The sequence below is a fragment of the Leiobunum rupestre genome, chromosome 2 (genome assembly GCF_980474605.1).
Source record: "Leiobunum rupestre chromosome 2, qqLeiRupe1.1.hap1, whole genome shotgun sequence".
NCBI classification, from domain to species: Eukaryota; Metazoa; Arthropoda; class Arachnida; order Opiliones; family Sclerosomatidae; genus Leiobunum; species Leiobunum rupestre.
The window spans coordinates 62,974,072-62,998,116 of NC_143385.1; the positions used below are offsets into that span (position 1 = coordinate 62,974,072).

The 24,045-nt window shown below is 40.8% G+C and overlaps 1 protein-coding gene across 1 annotated transcript; it reads left to right on the forward strand.

Moving 5' to 3' along the window:
* The first annotated feature begins 5,103 nt into the window (after positions 1–5,103).
* Positions 5,104–20,031, forward strand: LOC149958686 (ATP-binding cassette sub-family C member 1-like). The gene is made up of 17 exons (XM_090167240.1): positions 5,104–5,195; positions 5,260–5,434; positions 5,855–6,109; positions 6,169–6,372; positions 6,432–6,578; positions 8,951–9,041; positions 9,127–9,314; positions 9,376–9,552; positions 17,239–17,763; positions 17,823–18,356; positions 18,415–18,614; positions 18,692–18,818; positions 18,893–18,994; positions 19,054–19,200; positions 19,266–19,591; positions 19,655–19,849; positions 19,905–20,031. The coding sequence occupies exons 1-17, from the start codon at positions 5,104–5,106 to the stop codon at positions 20,014–20,016; spliced, it is 3,597 nt and encodes a 1,198-aa protein (XP_090023366.1). The 3' UTR covers positions 20,017–20,031.
* Positions 20,032–24,045: the final 4,014 nt, after the last annotated feature.

Below are 24,045 nucleotides of genomic sequence, written 5' to 3' on the forward strand. Positions count from 1 at the left end.
GGTACTCTCCTTGTTAGTTGTATATCCCGGTACGATAAATTTTACACGGAGAGCGTGTGCCAGCAAGACCTAGCAGTCGTGAGGTAAAAACTGCGGAAAGCGCCTTCTATCGATGACCATATTAAATAATAAATTATATAATCGCACGTGATCTCACGAAGGTCACGGGTGTCGAGAAAATGATTCTTTGGTAATCTGATGAAGGTGCTGTTTAATTTTAATTATGCAAATAAATATATTAATTCGTAGAAAATGAAAGGTAGACAAATCGTAAATTATATTATTTTAAAATAAATAATGAAAATTAAATTAAAATAAATATTTAAAATGTAAATAATATTTGACCAAGGCTTAAAAAGTAGGTTACTAGGTTATAGTAAAATGATATTTCAACTATATGGTGGAATATCCCTTGTTTTTCCCCATTGAAATATTAGATATGTAAAATCAAAAGTGTATCCACTTTTGGTAAAATGCACTGCTTGTAACAGTAATTTCCGCAAGGTAGTAATAGATTAATAATTTAATATTTATTCTTAAACCTTCACGAATAGAAAGTAGGTGTCAGTAGTTTGAGAGATATCCTTTGAAGATTCTACTTCAACAGGAAATCAATTCTCAGTTGGAATTGCGTTGGGTACAAGTCTCCTTTTTACATTGAATATTTCTATATTCGCGTCTAAAAAATGGTCACAACAAACCAAATCGTTCTCTAATGGATGCCAGATATCACAGTTGACGGCGCTAATCCATTTTGAGATTGTTTCGGGTTTAGAGAAGGGAATAGTTCAAAACAATTCTTCCCTACGAAAAGATACGTTTGTGCCTAATTTATAATTTCGGCAATGCGAAAACGCGCAACCTTTGACCATTTTAGCACTTGTAAATACCAAAAATTTTTACGTCTCTTTTAAGCCTACGTCGAATTCCGCGATTGTTCTTTTTGTATGTTGCTTTTAGCCATCAGTAGATGTCACGAAATAAGTTTTGATAATTTCGAATTGTTATTTCAGATGGCGCTTTTTACTGAATTTACCTCACGACTGCTAGCTCTTGCTTGCATGTTTTTTGTTAGGCTTAGCCTATTCGCCGGGGGTCTATTTTATTTCATATGTCTATGGGCGAGCCAAAGAGCGTTGTCGGTTGATCGACGGCCTTTGCCGAAGTCGGATTGTTCTCGAGGGAGAGAGTAAGTGGTCTACAGATACCAAACCAGACGGCCCAGAACCAATCAGCTTTTCATAGACCTTGCCCAGGTTTGTGAGCAGCGAGATGTCCAACAAGGTAACTGCTTTTGTGGGCGATTTTCCTGGCTTCAGGCATGGTTGCATGTTTCCACGTGGAGGGCGTCGAGGCTGTTATACAGGGTGTCCAGTAAAAATCAAAAAATGATAAATAACTCAAAAAAACTTTTTTTTATTTCAAATTTCTATGGAACATTCCTCGTGCAGGGGGGCACTTACTAGTGTAAATTTGAATGACCTTGAAAAATATCTTCAAGGTGATTCAAAAAATATCTCGAGAACCGTTGGGTTTACGGATTTGGTTCCAATTAGAAAGTTGTTGCTCACCATATTATTAGTTCCAATAACGTTGATTTGACCAATCAGAACTCGAGAAATTGAAGTTTTGCGAGAAAGAATAATTAAGGCCTTCCGTGACATTTCAATTGAAATGTTGAACAAATTAACTGCGTCGTTAAAAGAGCTCAAGCATGTATCGTAGCCGACGGTGGCATAATTGAACCGTTGTAAACTATTCAGTATTTATTTGATTTAGTCATATTACTTATGATATTTATATGTTACTTATGATATTTATATGTTACTTATGATATTTATACGTTACTTATGATATTTATATGTTACTTATGATATTTATTCGTTATTTATGATATGTATCCGTTACTTATGATATTTCTATGTTACTTCTGATATTTCTATGTTACTTATGATATTTATTAGTTATTTATGATATGTATCCGTTACTTATGATATTTATACGTTACTTGTAATAATACTATGTTAAATGTAATAATACTATGTTACTTGTAATCATACTATATTGTTTGTAATCGTACTATGTTACTTGTAATCGTACTATGTTTCTTGTAATCGTACTATGTTTCTTGTAATCGTACTATGTTTCTTGTAATCGTACTATGTTACTTGTAATCATACTATGTTACTTGTATAGATAAAATGATATATTATACTCGTACACCTTTTTATTTCAAGTATTAAATTACGTGAAAAGCAACTTCTATATTAAATTAATTTTTACTGAATTAGGATGCAAATTTAACATGGTACACAACAGATCCGGAACTCACGGATTGTTTTCAAAACACAGTCTTGGTGTGGATACCGTGCATATTTCTATGGCTTTTCGCCCCCATAGAGGTGCTTACGTCCGTCAAGTCCAAAAATGGATCTATACAATGGACCAGTTTAAACATTGCCAAAATAGTAAGAATCCCTTATAAATATGGACATAGAAATCGTGAGAGGGACTCTTAAGTCGAGTACGTGTTATCGATATGATAGACTTGGTATGTTGAGTTTCTATAGTCGCTCAAAGAATTTGTCTCTAAGTTTTCACGTAACTATTTCGACAGTATAGTACTCAGGTTCAGCGTCACCACGTTTGACCCAAATTATCTGGAATTTCCCATGATCGTTTTTATTTTAAACCTAAATTAGGGAGTCCCTTTACAAATTTCTTCGTCCATGTTCGAACCCTGTTAAATTTTTATCACTTTTACTCCTTAGATTATAATAGTCACTCTAGCCTTACTGTCCATGTTAGAGCTAGTATACGCTAATGTTAAAGATAACGAACCATCACCCCTTATAACTCAGGCAGCTACGCTAGAACTCGTAACTTATGTAAGTTCTTCGACAAAGGCAGCGCCAATGTGCTTAGAAGAAGGAAGAGTTTTACTCTAACTTAGCTGAAGATGGCGCTACACAACGCTAGGATGCTTTGCCATTTCTATTTAAAGGGGCTCCAAAGTTCGGTGGCAAAATGTGTGTAAAGTCAGTAAAGTGCGAAATTTACGGTTGACTCTGCCCAATAGTGTTGTGAAGCGCCATCTGCAGCATAGTCTGGGTAAACATTTTCCTCGTTGACGCTAACTTGACGTACGCGTCCGAGGTGATTGACTTGGAACTAAAAGTGAAACATTTATGGCAGATATTAGTTATTGGACTAGTTCTGTCGGGAAGAAAACATGGCGTCCAAAACTCGGCGATTTTGTTTGTTTTCTGGTTTTTGGCATTCGTTTGCGGTCTTCTGACGTATTGTTCTTTGTTGAAAACGCTTCACAATAAGGTAAAATTTATATTTAAAGCAAGTGGCGGCTACTGTAAAGTATCCAAAGGTGATTTTTGGATTCGCCACTTGCTTTTAAGGCTAATATTTAATTTAATGTGTGTTAACGAATTTTCTTAAAGTATTTGATCAAAGATTCGGTTTTATTTACACTATACATGGTACAATTCCCACTGGTAGTGTCCATGTTGGCGTTATCATTTATGACGGATGCGAGACCGGTGTATCGGAAGCGATACGAAACGTTTCACGAGGTAAATTTTTCCACAAACGTGAGTGCGCAAGGTAGTGATACCATATTTAATTTCAATTACAGAAACAATCGCCGGAAATAACAGCCTCATTTCCTTCAAAGCTGTTATATTTTTGGACTTTCCGGTAAATACATTTTTGAATACTATTTACGTCCTAAAATATAATTTTAACAGATTTTCAACTTTTATTTATCATAGCATAATATGGAGAGGTTGGAAAAAACCAATTACATTTAATGATGTACATGATCTAAACTACAGTGAAAAATCTGCTACTGTTTGTCGAAAGTTCGATAAATATTGGAAACCACCCTGCAAAAGACGGTAGGTGTTTATTTCTTTTTATTATTTTTATTATTTATTTACCCTTTTCACGCCTGGGTTATTTCTGGTTTCAAAGATAATAATAACCTCGTGCCCTAAATTCGAAATAACTGCATCGAAGTCAAAAGCGTTTACCCACTTCCGGCCGGAACTCGGAAAAAATTAGCTCGATAGTTACCATAGTAACCAGCTATAGATAAGACTACGGCCAGCTTTGATGACGCGCTGTTTCGCGAACAGCGCGTCATCAAAGCTGGCTATAATAGGACTATGGCAGCATAGAAATCGAAGAAATAACTAGATCGATTTTTATAACATTTCGGTGTGTGCTGATTAGAACCGTACCTTTAGCCTGTGCTTTTCGTTGGCTGGCGTACGACAGTAATGCCATCTCCACCGCGTCTAACTCAAAACTATCTCTAAAAATACCAAAATAAAATGGCGATAAGCCTGGGCAAGGTATTTGTTACTATTCGATTCGACCAAATTATTGTCTAAATTTGAGGTTGACTATTCGCACGGACGAATCGAATTTTTCTTATTAATATACTAGAATACCAAATAATGAATTTCAAAAATCTATTCTATTTATAAATTTTGACTTTTGGATTTTGTGAAATTTGAACCAAATTTGGTATTCATACAAAAATTTCGGCGCTTATTTGTTTCACGAACCATTCTCGCGCGGGGTGTCACCACCTCCTAACATGCGCAGAGTCAACAATGAGAAGTTGGCCTGTCGTTTCTAAGACGTCTGTAACTAAGAATGAAGTATCGAAGGAAAAGCTAACTTTAAATAAAAGGAATGACATATTGTGGAGGAGTTCATTATTTCGAATTAGCGCTCTAATTGTTTTTGCGATTTTTATGTATGGAAAGGACCGATGGAGGCCGATTTTTCGGAGGTTACGTGCCGGAAATGGGTAAACGCTTCCTTACAAAACCGTCAATTGGAAAGCTGCCAAATTTCGAATCTAGGGTACGGAGTTCTATATTAAATTTGCTTATGTAAACCGCGTCGTTTTAAACGAGAATAAAGACTTCAAGGGAAAAAGGTGAAATATTTAGGTCGCAGGTTTACAAATTCGACACTCAATACACTGAGAATGAACTAAATAGCGTAGCATCCGAAGACTATCAAAATGTTCCAAAATCTACCAAACCTAAAGAAAAATACAGTATTCTTCCGGCTATGATCAAAGCTTTTTGGCCGTACTTCATTTTTACTTCTCTTATTCGTCTGATTTTCGACTTATTGCAGATAACAAATCCAATAATACTCAGGTTAGTAGCTAATCTTATTTATTTAAGAGTACGTTCTTCTGTTAATAAAGTTAATCTTTATAAGATGGCTGATAGAATATGCGTCGAGTGACGAACCAATTTGGAAGGGATATTTCTACGTTGTTCTTCTGGCATTAGCCAATACCGTACAGTATCTATTTGGCACATCGTACTACAAACGCGTAGTTAAATTGGGTCTAAGGCTTAGAAGTTTATGTATGAGTACAATTTACAAAAAGGTAAGATTTTGTCTTGGTCGTTTAACTTTATGCCGAAAAATTCGAACTTCTTTGGGGCCTCAATATCCTCCTCCCCCTTCTGATGCATGTGCCCCTGCTCTTGGTGGAACCCTAGTCTTCGAGATTCTTTGGGGCCTCAATATCCTCCTCCCCCTTCTGATGCATCTGCCCCTGCTCTTGGTTCACCCCTAGTCTTCGAGCTTCTTTGGGGCCTCAATATCCTCCTCCCCCTTCTGATGCATATGTTCCTGCTTTTGGTGGGCCCCTTTGCTTCAGCCTAGTCCGCCTTATCAATAATGCGGGACTGATAGTAACTTACGATATGAGAAATGCGATGTTGGTACGAGAGGCTACTTCTATTGTACCACTCTCTTATATTGCCTGAATACATTCTTCGTAATAACCTTGTGTGTATCCTAGACGTTACGACTGTCCAACTCCGCCAGGCGTAACTTAACAATCGGAGTAATTTTGAATGCCATGTCCGTGGATTCGGAACGCTTTCCCATGCTCATGATGGAAATAAACATGCTATGGTCGGCGCCTTTGAAAATAGCCTTGTCATTGTACTTTCTGTGGGAAGGTTTGGGCGTTGCTACTTTCGCTGGACTAGCTATTATGCTTCTAATGATGCCACTAAATGGCGTACTCGCCCGAAAAATTAAACATCTTCAGGTATCTCCAAATGTACCACTCGTTTGGTAGTCCTTCGTCTAACACGTTCTTGGCACTAGACCAAAGTAATGCTTTGTAAAGACCAAAGGATCAAGATGATGAGCGAGGTGCTGAATGGCATCAAAGTTTTGAAACTCTACGGTTGGGAGGAGTCGTTTCAGGATAAAATTTCGGAGCTTAGAAATCGAGAAGTTGATTTATTGAAGAAGATGCAGTATTTAAACGCGTTTACGACGTCCTTGTGGCAATTGACGCCGTTTTTGGTTCGTATGTTTTACCAAACCTATTTGAACCGAATTATAATACAGGAACTTAACTCTAGGTGGCGGTAGTGAGCTTTACAGCTTTTGTGCTGGTGGATGAAAATAATATTTTAACGGCCACTATTGCTTTTGTTTCTTTGAGGTTATTTAACATGCTGAAAGATCCTTTAACCGATTTACCAGATACGATTAATTATATTATTGTGGTAATTTTCCTTTAATAACCTTTTACAAGGCTTAAAGCGTTTAAACACGGACATTATTACCAGGATGAGAGACTGCCCGAAATAAAATTTTAATGGCGCCTCAAATAAATGGCGCTTTAAATTTTCCACGTAGCCAAACAAACCGTGACGTCACGTTTCCCAGAACTTGTTAAGAAATTTGCAAAAGAAAAATTAGTCAGCTTTACAATCGTTACGGCGTGGTAAATTTAGGGGAAATCAAACCAAAACTTAACCCTCCTATTTAACCCTCGGCTCCGCCATTTGGTTTTACTTACATTGATCAAAGATAATATAGAACTCCGTATCCTAGATTCGAATTCTGAGAGCTTTCTGATTGATGGTTTAGTAATGAGTTGTTTACCCACTTCGGGAACGTGAACTCCGAAAAATCGGTCTCCATCGTTCACTATATAATTGTCCTATCACGGCCAACTACGATGTCGCGCTGTTGGGCAAACAGAGCGTCATCAAAGTTGACCGTGGTCTTTTATATAGTTAGCTACTTTGGTAAGTTTTTTCAAATCTAGGGCACGAGGTTTATATTATCTTTGCATTGACTCCCGTGTCCAGCGCCATAAAAATTGTGCAGCGCTGCAAGATTTTTGGACCTGAAAGGAGGAAGGTATCAACATGGGAAACTCAACTCATTTATCAGTCCCGGTAATAGAATGTCCATGGTTTAATATACTTCACAACATTAGAAAGACTCCCTGAAAAGGGGAATTAAACCATTCAGGATCTCGCAAAAATGAGAAAATATATGTGAGATTTCGTTATGCTATCCAATCTTTTAAGCTCCCTTAGTGCAAATAAAAAGATTAAAGTTAATAAAACAGCTTTAAAATGAAACGCGACATTACATTAAAATGCCTGGATGAAAAACGTAAGAAATACTGCAAAAAATACACAGCCATGAACCATGATTGGGATAACGCCAAAACTAAAATAAGGTGTGACAACAATGTCCACAAATAGGCTGATACACACAGCAAAATAAAACGCTGTAAAACATACAAAGTGATGGAAAGTTTCTAATGCGCAAATTAGCCAAAACACACAAGTTGATTCAACTCAAAGTGTCCTGCCAAGGTTGACTGTCTAGCGTATTTTACCAACCTAGGGTTGGATCGGCTCTTTAAGGGTTAAACCATGGTTATGGTTATTTGGGTTTAGGAAGTTTGTTTATGTTGTGTATGCTCGTGTGTATGTATACTCCTGTATATTAGTTTAGTAAATAGTCATTGGAGGGCGCCACTGTTCAGGCAAAACCAGCGCTGTTAGACGTACCATAATTATGGTACAAATCAATAATTTTTGGTAGAATTTTGGGTGGTACCATAATCTTAGCGATGTACCATATGGTACGTTTATTTACAATAATTTTGATAGGTTGTACTATAATTTCAATATTTTTTTAAATAGTATCATATTCTCAAAAACTTTCGATTTAAATAACAAAGTGGTTCAAGCTAGGAGCAACAAACACAAGGAGAACGCAGCTAGCCTTTAAACACTCTAAGGCAGTGTTGTGTAAAAATTTTATTGGACGAGCCTTTACGCTGAACGTTTTACGGGCGGAGGGAAGACAATTTCCGAATTTTCACCTTCTGACGGCAGCGGGCGCTAAAGCGTCTAACCAATGAAAATTGTACGCAAGAAAATCCACGACTTTTGACTGGTTGCGTTCTCCTTGTGTGGGGTGCTGAGTTTGTTGCTCCTAGGTTCAAGAAGATATTTACTATGGTCGAATAACAGGAACTAGTATTTCAAGAACATGTAAATCTTTGAGGAAAACACTTAAAACGACTACAGCATTACTTTTAAGTTGAACTAGCTAAATAAATGGTAGGTGCAATAATTTTGCCCAGAATTCAATAATTTTTTATCGTCGATACCATAATTTCCGTTAGAAAATCTGACAGCGCTGGGCAAAACTAGAACAATGACGTATGACATTAACAGAGTCAGGTAGACGCCGTCAGAACGAGGAAGCTGTAGAAGTTATACAAAATCGCCTCTGAAATAAACGCTTAATTATTATGTTTTGATTTACTTGTGTGATGTTTTAAGTTATTTAAAACGCAGTCAAAACGAGACACAACAGTTTACTCCCTCTTTTATCGTAGTTGCGCGATCTAGGTTAATTACACTGACTTAAAGATAATTTTAAATATTTACCTAAAATAGTTCACCCTTTCCGGTAATAGAATGTCCGTGGTTTAAATCAGCCATTTTCAATTTGCGATATAATTTTTAAAACACTCTGTCGATTTGATTTTGTTTTAAGCCTTTTTCTGCGGGTAAGTAAAAGATAATAGACTTCATTTTCAATCACTTATTTTTATTTGTAGACGAGAGTAGGTATTAAAAGAATAAACCTAGTATTAAATAGCGAAGAACTCGAAGACTATGTGCGGGGAAATAAGGGTGATAATAAAAATGGTAAGTGTGATGTTTCAGATCAAATAACGACCGATTTGGTCGGCACAATTTCTAATATCTAGTATTTTCAACTACAATTTCCCAGTGATTGATATAAATAACGCCTCTTTTCGCTGGGACGGAACGGGAAACGCCGTTTTGAGAAATATCAGTTTGAAAGTTCCAAAAGGATCGCTTGTCGCCATAGTAGGTCAAGTTGGTTGTGGGAAATCCTCGCTAATTTCTGCCATACTTGGAGATATGGATAAAATGCAAGGACAAGTCAAACTTCAGGTTATAAATTAGCTATATTTATCTAACGCCATCGTGTGTCTTGAAAATTTATACAATGTAGGGCAACATTGCATACGTGCCTCAACAGGCCTGGATCCAGAACGCAACTCTCAAGAACAACATACTCTTCAATCAACCATACGACGCCGTCAAGTACAATAAGATCGTGGAGTCTTGCACTCTAGATGTTGATTTTAACATCCTTCCCGCCAACGACGCCACCGAGATAGGGGAAAAGGTACGTGTTGAGATCTTAAGCTGAAACTGATTCGCAATGTTCACAGCACATCTGTTGTATATGTAAAAATACCATAAAAAGCATGCAATAGGTGGCGCTCCCATCCACCCGAAGAGGGGGGGGGGGGGTAAAAAAGGAATGCCTTAAGAGCAAGGGGATTTCAGAGCACTTCCCATCAAGCCTCCAATGTAACCTCGTGTGTAATTATCTTATTCATATCATTTCCAGTATTAAACTATCTTTATATTCCCAACTTAAGCATCTTCAATTAGAATAAGTTAGAATATAACCATGGCGACGGAGATACGGGAATTATAAGAATTTCGCTGCTCCGCCACCCTCGAAATTCGTGCAACCACGCTAAGCCTAACCAGTTCCATCTTCCAAAAACACACAAGCTACAACCATAGAAATCTCATAGGTAACTAGAATGCTGCCGCCTACGGCCGAGCTTGTCGCCAGTTCGTTTTGAACCTTCAGCCAATGAGAGGCCGTAGAGTGGTTCCGCCAAGGAGGATAATAATCCTCCAAGGTTTCCGCTACTATAGCGGGAGATAGGTGACGTCATTCTCTCCGGTGACATTAAATTCTTGGCAGAACCGCTCTTTGAGCTCTGATTGGCTGAGATCTGGCTTCGTCTGCCACGGCGTTTGGGCCATTTGCCAGTTTCACGGCAGCATTCTAGTTACCTATGAGATTTCTATGGCTACGACGTTACGCTGTCACCGTGGGCAAACTACAATCTCCACCAGCTAGCACACACAATTATTTTGGAGAAACACTCCAATTAATGCTCGATGGGGACCTACGGCGTTCTCCCTCTTTTCGACGATTCAACGGACACGTGGGCGAAATATGCTCCTCGCTTGGAGGCTTATTTCACAGCCAACGACATTGAAGAGGAGAAGAAGAAGGCAGGAATACTCAGAACTGCCCTTGCAGCTCATATACACGACTTGTTAGTAGAACTTTACCACCCGATCAAAATCTCAGAAAAGAAATATGAGGACCTAACGAATTCTTTAGAAGAACGTTTCAACCCTAAGCCTTCTCGCATAATCGAACGCTACCATTTCAATAGCCGAGTTAGACACAAGGGTGAAACAATCCAGACTTACGTCACTGAACTTCGTAAACTGACAAAGCATTGCGCCTATGAAGGTACGCTTTTAGATGAGCTCATATTAGACAGATTGGTCTGCGGGATCAATGATGAACGCATGCAACAACGATTATTTGCTGAAGAGGAAACCAAGGAACGGAAATTGACCTTGGAAATTGCAACGAAAATGCTAATAGCTATGGAAAACGCCACAAGAAACACCCAAATCTTAAACAAACAGACAACTGCGGGGGAACTTCCAACTTCGGGCATCCATCATGTTCAATCCAATAAACACCAAAAACGTCAACAACCTAAACCGTCCCTTCCAAAACCAGTTTTCAAGTCTTCAACAAATATCAATGACCCTACAACGGAACCAAAACCTCGGGGGAAAACCGTCAGAGGACGTTTCAGGGCCGACCCAAACACCTGCATCCGCTGCGCTGGCGCTGGACACAAGCCAGCAGAATGCCAGTACATCCACACGATTTGTGCCAGATGCAAGAAACTTGGCCATGTCGCAAGAGCGTGTCTCTTCAAGCCATCTGAGTATACACAACAACATACCTCTTCAAGAACTCATCACGTCTCAACTGACGAATATGACTGCCCAACGTATCACCTGACAGATACCACTCCTTCTTCTGGATCAGAAACCATTCATGCTATCGGAGGATCAGTGGTAGCTCCAACACCTCAAACCATCACTTGCCAAGTAAATGAACATCCATTACCTTTCGAAGTAGACACAGGTTCAGCCCACACTCTCATCACGCTTCAAGCTTACGAAGCCTTGCCAAAGAAAGGAGCATTAGAATCCTCAACAATCACCCTGCGCTCTTATTCAGGGGATGCTGTGGAAATACTGGGACAACTAACAGTCAGTGTAACATACAAAGGGGTCGATGCTTCACTGCCAATCTTAGTCGGGACAAGAGCAAGACTCGGCCTTCCAATCAACAAAGGACACCTTGATGCAATCAGAACTTTTAGTCCATTATGATGTTGAGAAAGAAGTCACGCTAAACTGCGATGCCTCTCCAGTAGGCGTAGGTGCTGTACTGTCACACACTATGGAAGGTGTAGAACGCCCTATTGCATTTTCCTCTCGAAGCCTGACAAAAGCGGAAAGAAATTACTCGCAACTCGATAGGGAAGCATTGACCATTATATTTGCTGTGAAGAAATTCAAAGATTACATCTATGGGAAAAAGTTCATACTACGGACGGACCACCAACCTTTGGTATCTCTGTTGGCAGCAAATAAGCAAGTTCCGCAGTTAGCGGCAGCACGCCTGCAGAGATGGTCGTTACTATTAGCAGCCTATGCATACGAAATCAGATTCAAAAAGGGCTCCACCAACCAAAATGCAGATGCATTGAGCCGCTCTCCACTTCCGGAAATGCCGAATTGCACGCCAGTTCCAGCGGAATACATATTCCTATTAAAGGAAGTTACAGATAATGGTCCTTTAACGGTACAACAGCTGGATAAACATACGACTGAAGACCAGGAGCTATCCAAACTGCACGAAATTATGAAAACTGGTTGGCCAAAGGACCGAATAGATGAAAAGATGACACCATACCACCGTAGACGATCCGAGCTTTCGAACTTCAACAATATCCTTCTCTGGGGAAAACGAGTGATAATACACAGCAGCCAGAGACAAAACATATTAGCAGAACTACACAGCTCCCACCAGCCCCTGTAGCACAAAGAGTCGATTTAGCGTCGGGCTTAGTCTGTAGATATTCGAAATCCAATTTTCGATCGAAAACTAGATTTCGAACTTCGAGATCTCGACGAATGGTATTCGGTAAAGATTTCGAATAAGCATAAATCAATGCAAATTGTCGAAGTCGATTTCGACATGGTATAGGGTATCGAGATCGAATTCCCATTCGATTTTTTACAGAATCGCCCCCCTGGTCCAAATGCCGACTCTAAAAGTCTTAAACGTTTTTGACATAATTTCGCGTAAGTACGCTTTTGATACCTTTGAAGGTCGGTATGGTGACCTAATATTTTGGACTACTTGCCGACTCAAAAACGACCTTACTAAGTTTAGTATTAATTTATAAGAGTAACGAAATTCAGATAGTAAATAAGAAACAAACTTTCTTATTATGCCCTGTAGCACATTTAATTCGGGCCGACGTCGGACAAAGCCCTCAAATGGCTAGGATGGCCGACCTTTGGTCTTTCAGTCGAAATGCCCTATGGGAGTTAAGGTCGGCCGGCCTTTAAAGCTCGACTCTGTTCCGCCTAAAAATGTACCTGTTTCTTACTCCAAAACGACGTTGGGCCACAGTCGGCCCAATTTCAAAACGTGACTCTATAACGACTGTTAATGTGATGGTTAACCGACTCCAAAACTTCGTCGGGCCGACTGCCTAAAATTGCGTATTTCTATTGCGTATCGATTCTGATGCTAGAGGGTTTATACGAAAAACCAAGACACCGGAATTAATTCTACTAGGATTGTCCACCATCTTGGAAAATAGCCGCCAATGTTTACTCGAACCCAACCAACACGTAGAATAAAATATGAGTAGTCGCTTTTATTCCACGTTTTTTATCCCTTTTAAAGTCGGTATGGTGACCTAATAGATTGGACCTCTTACCGACCAAATAAGTCTTATCAATGCAACTATTAATTAGAGTCCGAACGCGGACCTTAAATTGTAATAGCTGTCGTGACTTGAAAAAGCCATTGCATATTTATAACACGACTAATGGTCGACTTATATCCAACAGTTTATTTTTAAATTAATCGCGCAGAATGAAAATTAGCGATTTAATAAAACAAATTAAAACAGTTTTTTAAATAATTTCTTTTATTTGCTCTATTTTGTCGAAAAAGATCAAATATGCAGCCTGAAAATGTTTGCTTTTTCAAAAATCTCTTAACTCAAGTAGGTCATATTCGTGTAATTAAATATGTTAGGGAAATATATAATTAATTCAAATCGTGGGAATGTTTTGCGAGCACTATTAAAACATTTTCTGGCTCTTAAATTGTTTGGATTAACTCTGAAATTACGATAAATCGTTGATTCCTGTTTACAAATTTATAAAAAAATGTTCCCAATACAAACACAGCTAAATATCTTTTAGGAAAACAAATTGGTATATTTTTTTGATCCGAGTCGGAAATACTATTAAATTGGTCGTCGGCCCAACGTCGTTTCGGAGTCGCTAAACTGTCTACTTGAAGTCGGCTCAGAATTATTTCAGATTCGGCCAGTAGTCATTTAAGAGTCGGTTATAATACCATATTAAGTAAAATTTTCTAGTCGATCGACGGTCGGCCGACCATTATTCTACTAGGACAATATTTATCGGCCGATAGTCGGCCGCCCCATATGTGGCTAAAGGTGGGTTTATAAGCAAGCGAAAAGTTGAAGCTTTTTGTAAAAACTGAAACTTTTTCGTCAGCGTCGGCTCCCGCGTAAGCGTTTACAAAGAAGTGAGAGCCGATTTCCTACTTGCTGTAGCAGACAGCTTACGCCGAATTCCGACGCTGGCGGCACCAAACTCCGTTTGATATTCTCGCGTGTTTTTCTAGGGTCTCGGCTCTCGCTTGCAATCACGTGTTCGTATTTAACCAATAATAAGGCAACCCGTTCTATGACCTTCGTGGATTTATTGTTTTTTTTTAATTTAATTTATTTATCTTTTTTAAAATTAGCAATTTTCGTTTTTGAAGCAATAATAAAAAACTGCATTCAGCACCACAATTTTTCGACTTTTTTGTAGCCGCCATTTATTCTAAAAAAACCCACGTGATCACGTCAAGTTGAGCAACGGGCTCAGCACGACAAGCGCTTTTGTAAACATAAGTATATGTATTTGTACCCCGCTGCTCCGCCTTAAGCACTACAGCGGCCACCTTAAACAACCAGCCCTGGACAAAAGTGCGCTTTGCGAAACAACGTTCGGCCAGTGAGACAGCCATTTTGACCGCCTCACATATAGCAAACAAACGCCCTCATCACGGCCCAACAAAAGGCGACACCATGGGCTGCCCGAGACCCACCCTCGCACAGCTGAGGACTAGAGTGGCTTCCTCTTCCACTGCAAACTACCCTCCTTAGTAGGTCACAGAATGACGAGTGTGGAACACCCATGAGGTTCCAGTGACCCAGCGCCCCGATCACATGACCTTGAGAGCCGGGTATGGAGCCCCCCACAGGCTCCAGTGACCCCATCACACCACTAGATAGGGACATAAGTATATGTATTTGTACCCCGCTGCTCCGCCTTAAGCACTACAGCGGCCACCAAAACAACCAGCCCCGGACAAAAGTGCGCTTTGCGAAACAACGTTCGGCCAGTGAGACAGCCATTTTGACCGCCTCACATATAGCAAACAAACGCCCTCATCACGGCCCAACAAAAGGCGACACCATGGGCTGCCCGAGACCCACCCTCGCACAGCTGAGGACTAGAGTGGCTTCCTCTTCCACTGCAAACTACCCTCCTTAGTAGGTCACAGAATGACGAGTGTGGAACACCCATGAGGTTCCAGTGACCCAGCGCCCCGATCACATGACCTTGAGAGCCGGGTATGGAGCCCCCCACAGGCTCCAGTGACCCCATCACACCACTAGATAGGGACAGTAGCTTACGGTGCAGAAGCAGATTCCGAAAGCTTTTGGCTTCATGCACAAGTTTCTTTGGATTTTCTCGCTCCTTTATAAACCCGCCTTAAGATATTTCAACTAAAAAAAGGAAGGTCGGCCAACTGTCGGCCGACCATGCTGATCGACCTTTTTTGTCGACGTCGGCCCGACCTTACTTTTTTAAGTTGGCATACAGTCAAACGTTAAAGGTAGGCCGACCGTCGGCCGACCCTTTTTCGGGTAGGACATTTCGACTCAAAATAGTACGGTCGGCCGACCACAGATTTTTAATAATTCGTCGACGTCGGCCCGACTTTGAAACAATTCATTTGTGCTGCAGGGGAGGGAATAGTTCGAATGAAAGCTACAGCCAGATCCAGAGTATGGTGGCACAACATTGACCGGGAGATAGAAGAATTGGCAAGAACCTGCACATCATGTTGTCAAGAAGCTCCCATGCCAGCCGCAAAATACTCTTCGTGGAAAGCCTCCACAGAGCCTTGGGAAAGAACCCACACTGATTTTGCGGGTCCGCTGGAGGAAAAATTTCTTCTAATCCTCTCTGACTCCTACTCAAAATGGTTGTAAGTAGAAATCACAAAAACAACTAGCACAGAAGTGGTCATCAAATTTCTATCAAAAATCACGGCCACTTTTGGAATTATGAAAACCCTGGTGACAGACAATGGAACTTGCTTCACCAGTTCAGATTTCAAAACATACATCACTGGGAATGGTATGCGCCACATTCTCTCTCCTAAATACCATCCTGCCTCAAATGGCCAGGCTGAACGTAGTGTACGCACTATAAAAAGCAGCATAAGAAAAATAACAGGTGGTAGCAGTGAGGCTATAGACATCATAGAGGCAGGCCTCAACAAATTCCCATCGGGCACACTAGAATCTAGAATTGCCAAAATCTTGACAAACCAGAGGAGAACTCCGGGCGCTAATGGAAAACCTCCTTACGAAATCATGTTTGGCGGTCGACAAGTCATCACCAAATTAGACCTTTGCAATCCACTCAGGATGGGTAGCAGCACATCAGGCCCAAACCAGGATTCCAAAAAGGCAAAATACAAAATCAATGAGATAATATACGCCAGAAATATTGGAAAAGGTACCAAGTGGATTGAAGGAAAAATTACGAACTACAATGGCGAAATTATTTTCTCGATTGAATAACAAAAAGGCCCACTCAAGCGGCATGTAAACCAAATCCGAAAGAAACACCCAGGCATCTTTACACCTGAAATAATAAACCAACCGGATCAAGAAGATTCTCAACCAGATAAACATCTACTCATATCTGGAATGCCTCCGCACAACAACATGCAAGACGAGATCCATCCGGCAGAGGAACATAACAGCCAGCCAGCAAGCCAAATCATCACTCAGGCCAAAACTTATACAGCGCATTCAATTTCAGAATTACAGAGAAGAGCCCAGGCATTATTACAGAGAAGGGCCCAGGCATCACCAACCATCCAGCAACGATTGGATTACCTTTCACATGAAAACACCCGAGAAGATGCATCATCAATGGAAAAGTTTTATCCTCGAAGCAAGCCTAAAGAAAATACTAAACCAAACACACCGCAAACTCGAGAACTCCCAAAACGAAACAGACATCCTCCACTCAAGCTGAATTTATAATTAGCCAGAACAAATTGTATTTTAAAACTAAAGAGAGCGTACTGTTGTAAATGTAAAAATACCATAAAAAGCATGCAATAACTAGGTGGCGCTCCCATCCACCCGAAGAGGGGGGGGGGGTAAAAAAGGAATGCCTTAAGAGCAAGGGGATTTCAGAGCACTTCTCATCCAGCCTCCAATGTAACCTCCTGTGTAATTATCTTAGTCATATCATTTCCAGTATTTAACTATCTTTATATTCCCAACTTAAGCATCTTCAATTAGAATAAGTTAGAATATAACAACATCTCTTTCAGGGAATAAATTTGAGTGGTGGTCAGAAGCAAAGGGTTAGTTTAGCCCGAGCCGTCTACCTTGACAGTGATATCTATCTGTTAGATGACCCACTAGGAGCTGTTGATTCCCACGTTGGAAAATATATCTTTGACAAAGTCTTGGGGCCCAATGGTATCCTAAAAAAGAAGACGAGGGTACTGGTCACCCATAGCGTGACGTTTCTGCCAGAAGTTGACGTGATTTATGTCTTGAAGAACGGAGAGATATCCGAGAGTGGCTCCTATCAAGAGATCATCTCGTCAGATGGCGCGTTTAAATATTTCCTGTTGCAACATTTCAACGAGGAGACGCTAAAAGACGAACGGTCGGTGTTGTCTTATATAGCTGACCACACCAAATCACCTGAGTTATCTAGGCAAGTTAGCGATTTGTCCAAGGCTTCGACTGAAAGTAATTCATCCGAAAGTTTGAAACCTGACGTGAAAAGAAAGGGAAAAGATGGCGCGATGCAGTTGGTTAAAGCTGAACAAGAAGTTTTTGGATCGGTAAGTTTTATTAACAGGCTAAAGTTGATGTTTATCTGAGCCCTTCTCCATCTTTTAAGACGTCATGGTCGGTTTACCGGCAATATTTCGTTACCATGAGGATAATTTGGTGCCTAATAATCGTCTTGGGCTTCGCGTGTCAACAAGGATTCTCAGTGGGCTCAAATTTCTGGCTGATTATATGGAGCGGGGACTCGGAGCGTAACTTTACCGACCCAGATGTCGAAATCTCAACCAGAAACCTCAGAATTGGAGTTTACGCCGCTTTGGGAGGAGCCCAAAGTATCGTGCTCATGGTCAGCTTTGTCGTTCTGGCTATAACTACTTTGCGTTCGTCTACTTTAATGCACACATCCATGTTGAGCGCCATCTGGCGATCGCCCATGTCTTTCTTCGATACGACACCGATGGGCCGAGTGCTCAATCGCTTCGCCAAGGACGTTGAGGCCACTGATTCCGAGTTACCAACATCTATGAGGCGTTTTTTGACAGTTGTCTCTCAAATCATTGGATTTCTAGTAGCTATTGTCATTGAGATTCCGTCGTTTTTATACGCAGTGCTGCCAGTAACGCTTTTGTACGGATTTGCCCAAGTATGTTAATGATTCTTGCTAAGCAAAGATCTCGCTTTTTTACAATTTATTATTTCAGCGCCTGTACCTAGTGACCAATCGCCAATTGAAGAGAATGGAAGCAAATAGCAGGTCGCCACTCTACGCTCATTTTTCCGAGTCACTTTCGGGCGCCAGTAGCATCAGAGCTTATGGCGCTACCTCGCGGTTCGAATTACAAGCTGAAAAATATATTGATGATAATACCAAGTTGAGGTACATGCTCAGGGTTACTAATAGGTCGGTATTATTACTTTGATTTTGATCTAAAATATTTTAAACTTTCGTCTTGATTCGATCTTTGGTTTGTTTTAAAGGTGGCTTTCCATAAATTTGGATATGGTGGGTAGCTTCATACTATTTTTGGCTGGGTTGTTTACTATTGTATCCAAAGGTAAACTGTCTGCAGGTTCAGTTGGATTTGTTATCACGAACGCCAATAACGTAAGAATTAATTAATATCAGATTATTCTAAATAAAAAATAGCGAGCTTAAGCTTAACAACATATCTCATCTAGCTTATCAGCATACTGTTTTCTACTGTACTTGCGTCATCCAACTTCGAAAATTCACTTGTTTCAGTGGAGAGGTTGACGGAATACTGTAACTTAAATCCGGAGGTAGGTTAAAGTTTACTTCATAACTTGAATTTAATAAACCTAATGAGTGCTTAACATAGGCAAGCTGGGAAAACCCAGATTCCAAACCTAAGAAATCATGGCCTGAACAGGGAAAAATAGTGTTTTACAACTACTCGACGCGTTACAGGAATGGTTTGGAATTAGTTTTGAGGAACGTATCATTTATGATTAACCCATCAGAGAAGGCGAGTTTCAAATTTAACACGCAAAGATATCCTCTAAATTCTATGGTTTTTATTCACACGTATAGGTTGGTGTCGTTGGCCGAACAGGCGCTGGCAAATCATCTATGACTCTGGCCATGTTCAGAATTATAGAAGCCGTGAGCGGTCAAATATTCATCGACGATGTTGACATATCTCGTTTAGGACTGTTTGATCTTCGTTCGAAACTTACCATAATACCGCAAGATCCTGTACTGTTCTCTGGTTGTTTGAGATTCAATTTGGACCCTTTTAGCAGTTGTACTGATGAGAAACTCTGGTCTGCGTTGGAACTTTCCCATTTGAAATCCTTCATACAGACATTAGACAAGGGCTTAGACTATGAAATCGCCGAAGGAGGCGAGAACCTTAGGTAATTTTAGCGTTTTGTTCAATTCTCCACAATTGGGTGTAATTAATACTATTCGTCATTAAGTGTCGGACAACGTCAACTTGTGTGCCTAGCTAGAGCTTTATTGAGGAAAACTAAAGTGTTGGTATTGGATGAAGCGACAGCGTCTGTGGACTTGGACACTGACGACCTCATCCAAGAAACCATAAGGAGGGAATTTAATTCATGTACAGTTATAACCATTGCCCACAGATTAAACACCATCATGGACTATGACAGGTACAATACGTTGTAGTTACGAAACTACGCAGCAATGAACAACCTTTCGTTTCAGGGTAATTGTTCTAGACAAGGGTGCCATTTTGGAATTTGACACCCTAACGAATTTAATAGCTGATAATGCTTCTGTGTTTCATGGCATGGCCAAAGACGCTGGATTTGTATAATTAAACTGTTAACTAGGCCGAGCTGATTAATATAAATTTTATGGTTGTAATAAATTTTTTTAATTGTCATATTTGAATACTTTTAGTACAACCTTACTCGCCTTTCAATAGTTATGTAAGACTTATTCTGGACTATGGTACATGTTTCGACGTGGGTTCCACGTTGTTGGCAAATAAAATTAAATTTTTGTTCAACACACCCAAAAAAAAGCTTGAAGCTCAGGGTAATGAACATGCAGAGCAGATGTCCGCAATCGCAAGGCTATTTATTATCATATATAAATGTGTGGGGGAATATGATTTTGCTCATGTAAAATTAATAGCGGAAATTATTTTCTCAACGTAACTAGACGTACGGGAATCATTAGAAATCGAAAAAATTAAGCTAATTATAAATAAAGAACAACTATAATTCTACCAAAAACTATTCGCGACCGAAAACTATCACTACGCCCCCTTTGGTTCGCCATTGAAACCAAGATAGGTTGAGGTTAAACAGACGCTATTAGTTTTTCTCATAGTTATTCGTAAATTTGACTTTAACAATAATGATACTTGCATTTTAATATCATTTTTGTATCGTATAAGTTAATTTGAGAAAATACATTCTTATGACTTTTTAATTTGTCTGTAGCAGACGCTAGTCTCATAGGCGCTACCTCAGAGAAGCTAGCGCCGTTACGCCACCTAGACTCGTTTCGGTCGCGAATCTAAAATGCCTTGAGAATACGGGATTTACGAGAGCATTTCTGTGGGCGCCGTCATAAGATGTCGGCACGCCTTTTTCATTGGCTGAGATTCCTTGTTGGTGCATCGAAGCCGGTAGCTTCCACAGCACTATCCTCCAAAAAGGGGGCGGTTACCTCGTAAATCGCGTATAGCGTGAAATCAGAATAAAGTAGAAACTGGAGAATTATAATTATGTGGTGTGGAATTAAGCTTAGCGTTTGGGGTAGGCTTGCGGTCGGGTCGGGTTTAACCCGATTTGGGGACATGCTAAATTCTTGCTGTCATTCAATTTCGGGTCGGGTCCAGTGGCGGATTAACTACCACCAGGAACCCTAGGCTTAAGTATTATTAGAGCCCATCTTATCTTGCTCTCTCTAGCTTCGTCTCTGGGCCCTTTCATTAAGTTCATTTTTTCAAGTTGCGGACTTGCGGCTCTAGGCTTAAGCCTACTTAGCCCATTGGCTAATCCGCGGTATTAGAACCAAGTTAAATGAGTCTTGTAAATTACACATACATAGTGGGTTGGACTTTGTAACGGTACGGTGCTGCTTCCCGGCCTCGACTATAGATTTCTGCTTAGTCGACCGCTCCCCTTCCTACGTTAACCACAGCGAAGTAGTCACCTTGCTCAACACTGTAACTCACCACTGTACCGCGATTAAAGCCAAACTTGTTCTCCTGGGTGACTTAAATTACCGCAACATCACCTGGCCTTTAGAGATAACCGTCCCTGGTGCCGATGAAGCCACCAAAATCTTCCTCGACCACGTCACTGACCTGTTTCAGCATGTCCACGACTTCACCCGCTTGGGCCGTCTGTTTCAGAGGCCTAGAGTACTGGACCTGGTCTTCACTACGACCGAACACTTAACTTACGACCTTTCACAGCTAAACCCACAATGTCATTCTATTTAAGCTGGCCAACCAACCAATTTGAATCTTCGGGGATTTTTTCAATGGCGATTACGAACGATTCATGCATTGCCTAACGAAATTTAACTTGGATGAGGAACTTGCGCACAATGATGTGGAACTCTGTTGGACTGAATTTTTAGACACCCTTGCTAGAGGCATTGAGTTCTTCATCCCCTTCCGCAAACAGCAACAACCTCAACCGGCCCATTTTCCCGCGTGGTTTGAGTGATCCAGAAATTATACAACTGGCGCCGTTGTGTCCAATCAAAATCTAGGCACTATCCCCATTCTCAGGTTGATGATGCTTACACTGCGTATCAAAAGGCCCGTAATGCCACTACAAACACTTTCAGGAACTTTAAGTGGATGTCCGAATATCACCTTACTACCCAAATCGCCAGTAAACCGAAGGCATTCTTCAGCCATGTAAATAGACTCCGTAAATCCAAATTCGTCATTACAGAAATGAAGGGTCCAGATGGCGTTTCGCGTTCCGACCCGAAGTCCATGGCTACAGTCTTAAATGACCACTTTCTGGAAGTCAGTTCCAACACTGCCACCGCACCTCCCACTGCTACGCACCGGCCTCAGAAGACCGACCCTTCCGCGACAACACCTCGAACTTTCTCTAATTTTACCTGCACTCAATGTCCACCAAGCTGCTGGCGCTGACTATTAAGGCCAAACCTATTAAAGCAACTCGCTGCCACCTTGGCGTACCTCCTCTCGTTAATCATCACCAGAAGCTTCGCAACTGGCGAAATTCCGCAAGTCTGGAAGTGTGCCAACATCACCCCAATTTTTAAAGCAGGCTTGAAGACCGCCCCCACGAACTATCGTGCCATGTTGCCCGTGTCAGTGAGCACCTAACAAACGTTCAATTGTGCACTTTCCTGACAGACACTGACTTCTTCCATCCCTCCCAACATGGCTTCCACCCCAAACACTCATGCACCTCCAACCTGCTATCAGCAACCAACGACTGGACTACCTGATTGGATGACGGAAATCCCGTTGATGTCATCTATTTAGACTTTCGTAAAGTTTTCGACAGCATCCCTCACCAGAAACTCATAGAAGTACTATAAGAAGCCGGCGTCGACGACATGGCCCTTATCTGGCTCTCCATGTTCTTGACGGACCGCCAACATTCTGTCGTCCTTCAAGGCCAAACCTCTGGTCCTCGTACCGCTCTTAGTGGAGTCCCTCAAGGTTGCGTGCTTGGACCTGTCCTGCTCAGTATTCATAAACTCAATGCCTAGCGTTGTGCAACATGCATGTATTTACTTATTTGCGGATGACTCTAAATTGGCTTCCCCTGTTGCATCACCCGAAGATCATGATTGCCTGCAAACTGATCTTGACGCAGTAGCCCGATGGGCAAACAGAACACGGCATGGCCTTCAATGTGTCTAAATGTGGTATCAACCATCTCGACCGCTACAATTACAACTTGGCTTATACCTTGACCGGAGTGCCACTTTCACTTTTGGATTCCCCATACGCGACCTTGGTGTTTGGGTCGATCCCTACTTGACCTTTGGGAACCACACTACCAGAATCGTTAAACGAATCAACTCGTCGAAACTTCTTCTATCACTCGCCACGCCTCATTCGTACTCTATACAATGCCCTAATATTCACACATATTAACTACGCCTCTGAGATCTAGAGTCCAACTTCCCTCTGTGACCAAGCCAACCTTACGAAGGCCCACAACCGTTATACTAAACTTACCAGAGGTATTGACAACCTAACCCCTGACGACCGCGACGACCACCTCAAGCTTGATCCACCCCTTCTCTAAGATGCCGTGATCGAGCTTGTCCAAGTTTGGAACATTTAGTCAGGCAAATCAGCCATCAGCCCCTCGACCCTATTTCAGTTTGACTCTCTACGCCGTACCCGGGGTCATTGTGCTAAAATAACCAAACCTCGCGTCAAATCAAAACTTCAACAGTGCCACTTTTCCTTCCACTGTATCTCTAACTGGAATTCTCTCCCTAGAAAAACATTTGAGTGTACTACGCGCCAGACGTTTCGACAACACGCTCGCCAACATCTCCTATCAACCCTTCATTCATTCTTAATTTGTTATTCTATGTTTTTGCCCTCCTCTGATGTATCGTATCAATTTTTCCTGCATTTTATTTTACTACCATTTTTATTATTCTGGTTTTTCTATCCTACAAGCTTATTTAGCTTAGCAGTCCTTCCTTGTAAATAAATAAATAAATTGAGGTTTACAAAAAAAATAATGAAATATTATACAGGGTGTTAACTAAAAACGATACAGAGCTAATTACTCAAAATGTGTTTTATGTAAGAATTTGAAATTTGCAGGTTACATAGAGGGTGCAGGGGGACAAATGCCAATAAAAATTT